The 9,793-nt window shown below is 40.8% G+C and overlaps 1 protein-coding gene across 9 annotated transcripts in view; it reads right to left on the bottom strand.

The window, feature by feature from the left end:
- Window positions 1–9,793, bottom strand: part of ica1 (islet cell autoantigen 1) — a 135,600-nt gene that overhangs the window by 102,372 nt on the left and 23,435 nt on the right. For all 9 annotated transcript variants that reach the window (XM_043689871.1, XM_043689874.1, XM_043689868.1 and 6 more), the window contains one exon: window positions 5,802–5,874. In XM_043689871.1, the coding sequence (XP_043545806.1) occupies window positions 5,802–5,874 (73 nt within the window). The remainder of the gene's footprint in view (window positions 1–5,801; window positions 5,875–9,793) is intronic.

Below are 9,793 nucleotides of genomic sequence, written 5' to 3'. Positions count from 1 at the left end.
TTTGTGAGACATGATTTCCCACACACAAATCCATGTTGACTATCCCTAATCAGTCCTTGCCTTTCCAAATACATGTACATCCTGTCCCTCAGGATTCCCTCCAACAACTTGCCCACCACTGAGGTCAGGCTCACCGGTCTATAGTTCCCTGGCTTGTCTTTACCGCCCTCCTTAAACAGTGGCACCACGTTTTGCAACCTCCAGTCTTCCGGCACCTCACCTGTGACTATCGATGATACAAATATATCAGCAACAGGTCCAGCAATCACTTCTCTAGCTTCCCACAGAATTATTTCTATTTCTAATTAGTTCCCTCAGCTTAGATGAAAACAGGTATAGCTTTATCACTTGGTGCCCAATGTAGGCATCAGCTGTAAGAGAAATTGATGCAGGAGAACAAGTGACTCTTGATCCTGCCCTATTATTCAATAAGATAATGGCTGATCTCTTTGCACCTATCTCCTCCACCCTCTGGCTCCTTGGTATATCAAAAGTCAGATTATAGTCAAGGCTGAGTTGGACAATGACTCAGTCACCACTGCTTTCTAGGGTAGAAAATTCCAAAGACGAATGATCATGCAAGGCAGAATTTCTCATCTTGGTCATAAACAGGGGACCCTTTATTTTAGACTCTATCCCTTAGTCTAGATTCCACCCACATAGGAAAACATCCTCACTGTGGGATTGTGAAATAATCATATCAGCCAGGATCATATTAAATGGTAGAAGAGGCTTGAGAGGCCTATGTATACTCCAAGATTTACATGCATATGTACCTTGTTAAAATCTTTTCAGAATCACATTTGCTTCATAATGATCATTCCTCTAAACTGGCTCAGAATTGATGCTGATGCAAATATATCCATCCTTAAGTAAGGTGACCAAAACCCCCCACAGTACTTTAGGCATGATCTCACTGATGCCGTGCAGTTGTAGAAAGACTTTCCTAGTTGTAAATTTCATCCCCTTGCAATAAAGGACAATGATCTGTGCAATAAAGGACAATGATCTGTGCCACTGCTGCCTCACAGCGCCAGAGACCCGGGTTCAATTCCCGCCTCAGGCGACTGACTGTGTGGAGTTTGCACGTTCTCCCCGTGTCTGCGTGGGTTTCCTCCCACAGTCCAAAGATGTGCAGGTCAGGTAAATTGGCCATGCTAAATTGCCCGTAGTGTTAGGTAAGGGGTAAATATAGGGGTATGGGTGGGTTACGCTTCGGTGGGTCGGTGTGGACTTGTTGGGCTGAAGGGCCTGTTTCCACACTGTAATGTAATCTAATCTCTTTGCCTTCCTAATTACATCCTGTACATGCATGTTAATATTTTGTAATTCATGTAAAAGGACACACATTTTCCCTGCAGTATTCTCTCTCCATTTTAATAATATTCTGCTATTCTATTCCTCCTACTAGCATTGACAACCTCACATATTCCCACATTATACTTTGTCACATTTTTGCACATTCGCTAAATCTATGCTCCTATTCAATTTTGCCTCATGACTTTCTCTCCTACTCATCTTTGTATTGTCAGCAAAGTTTGCTACCTTGGTCCCTTCATCCAAGTCATTAATATAGATTATAAACAGTTGATGCATCAGCACTCATTCACATGAATTCTTCCATTTGATCACTTACCCCAACTCTCTTTTCTGTAAGCGAGCCATTCCACTATTTATGCGAATAAATCATTGAAATGTCACAAGCTCCTATATTGCCTGGTAACTTTTTATGTGACACCTTAACAAATTCCTTTCAGAAATCCAAACACACATCTCCTGATTCCCTTTATCCACCCTGCTTGAAACATCCCCATAGAATGCAGATAAATTAGTCAAACATGATTTGCATTTCACAGTACCAGGAAGATTCTATATGACTTTCTAATTGTCCTGTAAGTACAACCTGAACTGACAGATGTTAGACTAAATGGACTACAGTTTTCTTAAATGGAAAGATCTGGTAAATGGTGTAATGGGGAAAATGTGATTCTTTTTTGCATTTTGGCAGAAAGAATTTAAAAAATTAAAATGACAAGACATTACAAAGCTCAGGAGAAGCAGAGAGATCTGGATGTCCTAGCGTAAAAGTCACACAAGACTGAAATGCAGGCAGAGCAAGTAGTTAGGAAAGCTAAAAGGATGTAATTCTTTATGGCAAGAGGGATTGAGTACAAATATAGGGAGATGATGCTTCAGTAATACAGAGCATTGGTGAAGCCACATCTGGATTACTGTATACGGTATTGGTCACCTTACATATGGAAAGATAGAAATGCATTGGAAACAGTTCAGTTCACAGAAGAGAAAGTTTATTAGACTACTGACTGGAATGGACAGATTGTTGTATGAGGAAAGACTGGACAGGCAAGAGTTATGTCAACTTGGAGTTTAGGCAACTTGATCGAAGTAAAATTCTGAGGGGTCTTAATGGGGTGGATGTGGAAATGTTTTCCCTTGTAGGATAGTCCAGAACAAACGATGGCTATTTAAAATTACAAATACAAAGACCAACAAAGAGACACAAAGTGGCTAGAAAGGATTATGAAAGGAAACTTGCAAGGGATATAACTTTTTTAAAAAAGAGGTTCTATAGTTACATAAAGGGAAAGTGACTGGTTAAGAGTACTACTAGCCCAATGAAAACTGAGAACAGGGATATTGTCACTGACCATGGGAGAATAGCAGACATGCTAAACGATTATTTTGCTTCAGTATTCACAGCAGAAAAGGATTGCTTGCTTGAAATACAGAAGAAATTAACAAAGAATCAGGGACAGAGTGTGTGAACGTCCAGAAGGTTTTTGATAAAATTCCACACACGAGAATGTTAGCTAAGTTGGAAGCCCACTGAAGTGAGGGTGTGGATAGGAAATTCGAAGAGTGCAGTGCTGGAAAAGCACAGCTGGTCAGGCAGCATCCCAATGAGCAGGAGAATCGACGTTGAAGAGCTTATGCTGGAAACGTCGATTCTCCTGCTCCTCGGATACTGTCTAACCAGCTGTTCTTTTCCAGCACCACACTCTTTGACTCTGATCTTCAGCATCTGCAATCCTCACTTTCTCCCAATGGAAAGGAAATTGGTGGACTGTCAGGAAACAGATATTTGGAGTAATGGGTAAGTACTCAAATCGGCAGGACAATGACATAAAGAACAAAGAACAATACAGTTCAAGAACAGGTTTTTTGCCCCTCCAACCCTGCGCTGCCACTTTTTGCCCTTCCATTCTAAATTGTCTTCACTTACAGGCTGCATATCCCTCTACAAGTAGTTCTCCAAAACACCATGGTTGCGTTCAGTGAAACGTCACTTAATAAAAATCATGGGGCTAATAGGAAAAGTGGGGTTAGAGGCAGACCAGCAAAGAATATCACAATTGCTCAAAGATCTCCCACAAGTCTAATGCATAGTATAACACAGACTGAATGAAGACTGAAATTATTTTTTATTAATGAAATAAAAGTAAATTTAACACAGTACATTTAAAAAAGTGTAAGAAAGCTGCTTGCATCAGAGTCTGCAGGGTCCGATCGGACCTCACAGTCAACGCCCATTTCAATTCCTCCAACCACTCCCTTTCTGACATGACCATCCTTGGCCTCCTCCGTTGCCAAAATAAACCAAAGCGCAAATTGGTGGAACAACACCTCATCTTCCTTCTGCACAGCCTACAGTCCGGAAGACTCAATATTGAGTTCTCCAATTTCAAATAACCTACCTCCCAATCCTCTAACTCCCTTCCCAACCCCTCCCCATCCCTTCCACTGCTCCCAGCCACCAACCGGATTTATTCCTCTCATTGACTAACCAGACTGTACCCTCTACCTGTCTTCACCTATCCCTATCACCCTGTCACCGCCACCCCTTTAATCTGCAGCTCCCCCACACCCACCCCCAAGTGCTGAAGAAGGGTTACACCAGAAATGTTGACTTCTCCTTCTCCTGATGCTGCCTGGCTTGCTGTGTTCTTCCAGCCTCCTGCCTGTGTATTTCGGGTTCCAGCATCTGCAGTTTTTTTGTCTCTGTACAGTACGCCTCACAGAAAGCTGCTCTGTCGGCAGCTGACATTGGCGCTTGAACAGAATGGCACAAAAACCTGCACTGACAGGGCAGTGCAGAGATTTTGATGCACAGATTGGCACATGTGCAGAACAAAGTGTGCAAACAAATCCCTGCTGGAATCGTGTTATTGCCGACATAGGTAAGTGTTTTCCAAAATACCATTCCCTAATTATTCAGCGACATTGCAGCCAAATCATGTTGCTGAAATGTGCGTTTTCCCATAACTACCTGTATTCCCTACCTATTCATGTATTTGTCTAGGTGCTTCTTGATTGCTGCTATTGTGTCTGCTGCTCTGGTAACACGTTCCAGGCATTCACCGTCCTCTGTATGAAAACTTGTCTCGCACATCTCCTTTGAATTTCCCCACCTTGCACCTTGAAGCTGTGCCCCTTAGAAGTTAACCCCTCCACCCTGGCAAAAAGCCTCATACTTTCCACTCTATCCATGCGATTCATAATCTTATACACTATCAGGTCAGTCCTCAACCTTCTGTGTTCCAGTGAAAATAAACCCAGTCTATCTAACCTATCTTCAGAGGTAGAATCAGTGGAGTACGATTTTTCAAACATAATTCTGGATCAGAAAGCAAAACTGCTATTAGCCTTATAGAGAATTTTACTACTCAGTCTCAGAAGGCTAGTTCCAAGTTATGGCAAAGATAGCTACAAGGAGCTGGTGAGACAGATGAAGTGGCTTTATTCTCATTCCTCCCATTACCAATAGTGTGACTTCAAAAGTTTCACAAGGTTCCTTCAAAACCTGGGCTTCTATAAAAATTACTGTCGAATGAACTGGGTGTTGGCTCCAAAATCTATCAAACATCCAGCATTCAATCAATCATGTAAAACAAATAATAATTAGAGATTTCGGATTTAATTCAATTGCTTAGCTTCTTACAAAGATCCACCCTCCTAACCTTTCTTTCATACGCCAGAATTTTAAGATGAAAGCCAAATACCTTCATTTTGATTTAAAATTACTCACTCTCAACAGGCATCAGTTAGGTGTTTAATATTTTTCTACATTAACTCAGTGGATAAATGTACATCCAGCTTGATTCTGAGTGAATCAGAGCTAGAAGCTCCTAGGTTTCTGTAGTTAATTGGGCACTAATTATGGATTGTAAAATGGTCACGGTTGCCCTGGGCTGACAAAGAGAAACATGATTAGTAACGTACAAAGTTAAAAATCACACAACACCAGGTTATAGTCCAACGGGTTTTTTGAGAAGCACGAGCTTACAGAGCGCTGGGGAGCTCTTGAAAGCCCTAGTCTCAGCCTAGTCTTCTGCCCTTTCATGTAGCTCCCACTTTTTCAATAGCAATCCAGCAACGTATCCCACCCTTGGAATGGATGGCTCTTGCTTGCTCGTAGAGATTGTATGGGGAACCTACACTGTACAGTCAATGCCAAAAAATATTGGGAAATGGGTCAAGAAAAATAGACAAAATCCAAGTTTTGAAATCAGACAAAAACATGAAATAGGAATAGAGGTTTGGATCAGCCATGATCTAATAGAACAGTAGACCATACTCAAAGTGCTCAACCATCTTTTGTTCCTATTTAGTCTTTTGCATTTGCATTGTAAACATAAATAATTAAAAATAATGTTCAATGTTTTGTGAGGTCTTGCTGTGACATTCAATTCTATAAATGTAAGTAAAGTACAAATAGGAATAATTAAACAAATTATTAAACACATTCCAAAAATTTCATACAGAGAATAATAAATACGTACAACAAATCCGTTTCTGGTACTGTTCAATGATCTTCAGAAGTTCCATACATGTTCTCTGGATGGAATGGAATATCTAAAACACCCAACACAAGCAGGATTAACATAATTACACATGAGGAGGGCATGACATTAAGCAGAGGTTAATGAGAAAATTTGATCTGGATAACAGATGACAGATTTGCTATTAAAGATGTCTAATTACGATTGGTTACTGGGAAAATTATTAATTTCAAAATATCAAAATCAGATTATTTTCATTATCGACAGATTAATGACAAAATCAAGTTGTGTATCTATCATTAGTCTCATCCTAAATGCACTACAGTCAAAGGTGTGCGGTTTGCTTATCTGAATGCTTTAAACCAGACTCTGATGGAATTCTGTTTCAAATCTTTTAAGATCAATATTTCAGTCACTTTTACAGCAACTTCTCACCACTCCCCTCAAAATACAGTGCCCTGGCAAAGTACTGCTGATGTTGAAAATCTGAAATAAAAACAGAAAATGCTGGGAATACTCAGCATCTGTGGAAAGAGATAGCATCAACACCTTATCAGAATTCTACAATAAAACAGTACATCCGGTGTAGAATTAATATTCCAGTTGGATATGTTAAAAAAAGAGAAAACCAGGCAGTTTGCCCAATGTGGTTCTTCCTGATTGGAAAATTAACAAGAACCGTTTAACAAACATGTTACTGTGGGATTTGAGGCTCGCACTGGAGAGTGGAAATGGACCTTCCTTATCCAGATAAACCACGGTTACTATTTTTGACCTGTTCAGAAAATGTAATGAAAGATTGTAAATGCACTTCAATCCAATCAAATACTCAACTATCTCACTTGTACAATCAACAGCATGAACAGAATTAACTCTTACTAACAGAGGAGATCCTTGCCTTCATGTTGGAGAATTTCCAAGCCACTTGTCAATTTCCGTTTCACTCCCAAACTTTTATAAAGACATTTCTGACAGTTGCTAAACACTACTATCATTCCTCAGATCAATATGTCAAGCGTAAACCTACATATGCTGGTAAATATGTTGTTTTATGCGCTGGATGTAATCTAACCTGAATATCAGCTGATGCTACTACTTATAGATGTGCATGGTATGGAACATTTCTCCATCTGTTGTGAACCTGGTTTCTGAAACCATTACAAAGAATGCTGAAGAAACTCCACAGGTGTGGCAGCAACTGTGGAGAGGGAATCAGATTTAACGTTTTGCATCCGATATGATTCTGTCTGAGTGTGAGGATTGAGATGGTAGGAGGGTAGTCACAGGTCAGGAACAGCAGAAAGGGGTCAGGTCCAGGAGTGGCAAAAGGGGTGATGTCAGCTTGCAGAGGCTGTTGGATCCAGTGGTGGGGAGAAGGATAAAATAAGCAGGGAAGTGCTGGGGTGGGGAGTTGTGTTGTCAGGGATGTGGGGAACAATATTGGGTTACAGATGGGCACAGTCATGACAGGTGGCAGGGAATGTCGAGTCCTATAGTTGTCAGGATTGTCAGGTATTACAGCAAGTGGGGGGCGATGGTCATGACTTTTGGATTGAGCAGGGTGTCAGATGTCCAGGAAAGATAGCTTTGGGATGAGAGATTTAGGTTAGGAGGGCAGCTGAATAGTTACTCAGGAGGTAGACAACGTATTTAATGGTCTAATTCAACTGAATAACTAGTTACCTATTTGCAGCAGAACTCTCCAAATTCTTTGATACTCTGAGGTTTCTGGGTGCTGGAACCTGGCCAGTGGAATCTTCAATTTCCCATAAAATTCTTTCAGAGTCAACTATGCTGGGGATTATGAGGAGTCCTGATGCTCAACCCCCTTATACAGTACACTTCAGAAACTATGACCTGATCATTGGAAAATCTAGGCCAAGTGATATTGCTCTCTAGGGGACGTGTGGAGTACAAGGGAGTAAGAGAAGTTGCACATTATCAGTTTCAATTTTTCTGCTCATTCCAATTTGTCTCCTACTGAACCTTGCTGTACTGCAAGGCAGTAGACAGTCAATGGCAGGACCCTTAGGAACACAGATATAGAGAGATCTTGGGGTGTTAAGTCCACAATTCCCTGAAAGTAGCAACATGAGGTGGTAACATTGGCCTACAGCATGGTTGTCTTCATTCAGGTGGAGCACGGAGTATAAAAATTGGCAAGTGAGATTACAACTGTATAAAACTTTAGTTAGGCCATATTTGGAATACTGTGTGCAGTTGTGATCACCACACTTTAGGCAGGATGTGGTGGATTTGGAGAGAGTACAGAAGTAGTTTCGCACTGGGTGGCTTGGCGGCTCAGTGTTTAGCACTGCTGCTTCACAGCATCATGAACCCTGATTTGATTCCAGTCTCGGGTGACTGTCTGTGTGGAGATTGTATAGTCTGCATGGATTTCCTCCAGGTGATTCGAATTCCTCCCACAGTCGAAAAATATACAGGTTAGGTGGGTTGGCCATGCTAAATTGCCTATAGTGTCCAGGGATATGCAGGCTGGGTGGATTAGCCATGAGATATGCAGGGTTACAGGGATAAGGTATAGGGAGTCAGTCTGGGTGTGATGGTCTTCGAAGGGTCAGTGTAGACTCTATGGGCTGAATAGCCTGCTTCCAAACTGTAGGGATGATGATGATACCAGGATGTTGCCTAAATTGAAGTGTGTTAGCTATAAAGAAGAGCTTTGATAAACTTACATTGTTTTAGCAAGAGCTGAGGGGTAACTGGATATAAGTATATAAAATTCTGAGAGGCATGAATAGGGTGGGTATCTGGAGTCTTTTTCCCAAGCTAGAAATGTCAAGTACTAGGGGGCATAAGTTTAAAGAGAGAGGGGGCAAGATTAAAGTTTTTTTTTAAATAGACCAGATAGATGCCTGGAACACACTACCAGGGGAGAAGCAGATATGATAGCAACATTTAGACAGACACATAAATAGAGAGGAAATAAAGGGATACAGACTATGTACAGGCAAATGGGATGAGTTTGGAATGGTATCATGGTCAACATAGACATGGTTGGCCAAAGGGCCTGTTCCTGTGCTATGACCCTATCACTGCGGATGAAGCCATTGTTTCTTGGACTATTATTGATTACATCTCCCCTAGAGAACTTCCTTCCTCGTTCTTCAACCCACCCATCCGAAGATCCAAAAATAGCTCAGTCCTTGAGACCTGCAAGCTCAATTTGCTCCTAGATCACTTGTTTTTTGCGATCTTGACTCTATTTTGTCTCCCTTGATTAGTCTCCTCACATCTATACTACTGTTTCTTCTTATGCTGCACATTATGTCAACAGTTTCCAGTTTGCTGAACCTAACCAATTATGGTTGCAGCTGATGGTATTACTGGACAAGTCAGATCCCCGAGCATAAACTTGCTTCATGGATCATATTGTATTACCTTTTAAGTTTAATATTGTGGTCTTTCACTGAGCCCACAATGCTGCACATATGGCTTTAACAATGAAACAAAAGTTTAACACAGAAGAAAAAAAGATAAGTTGGAATAAACCAAAATTATTTAAACTGCTCAATTTGAAAGATTTTGAAATACAAAGAACAAAATCCCATCTATTCCAACACCATCACTTAACATTTGATTTACACCACCAAATAACAGAGACAGTTCCATTCTCTATCACCTCTATAGGTTTGACATAATTGTTTCTTTCAATTCCTTATCTTGAAAACTTGATAGCCTCATCCTTGATTATTTACAACTGAACTTCTACTTTCTAAGCTTCAAATACCCCCTTCAGATTTCTAATCAAATGCTTTTAGTCTAGACTTTTAAAACTAAAACCGTTACAATGAAGTAACACAAAATCCCCTAACTGTTCTGAAGTAACTTATTTCTCTGGGATGATTTGGAGATGCCAGTGTTGGACTGGGGTGTACAAAGTTAAAAATCACACACCAGGTTATAGTCCAACAGGTTTAATTGGAAGCACACCAGCTTTCGGAGCATCGCTCCTTCATCAGGTGGTAGTG

This window comes from Chiloscyllium plagiosum, chromosome 5 (genome assembly GCF_004010195.1).
Source record: "Chiloscyllium plagiosum isolate BGI_BamShark_2017 chromosome 5, ASM401019v2, whole genome shotgun sequence".
Classification (NCBI taxonomy): Eukaryota; Metazoa; Chordata; class Chondrichthyes; order Orectolobiformes; family Hemiscylliidae; genus Chiloscyllium; species Chiloscyllium plagiosum.
The sequence above is the reverse complement of the archived record's forward strand: the minus strand, read 5'-3'. Positions and strand labels throughout refer to the sequence as shown.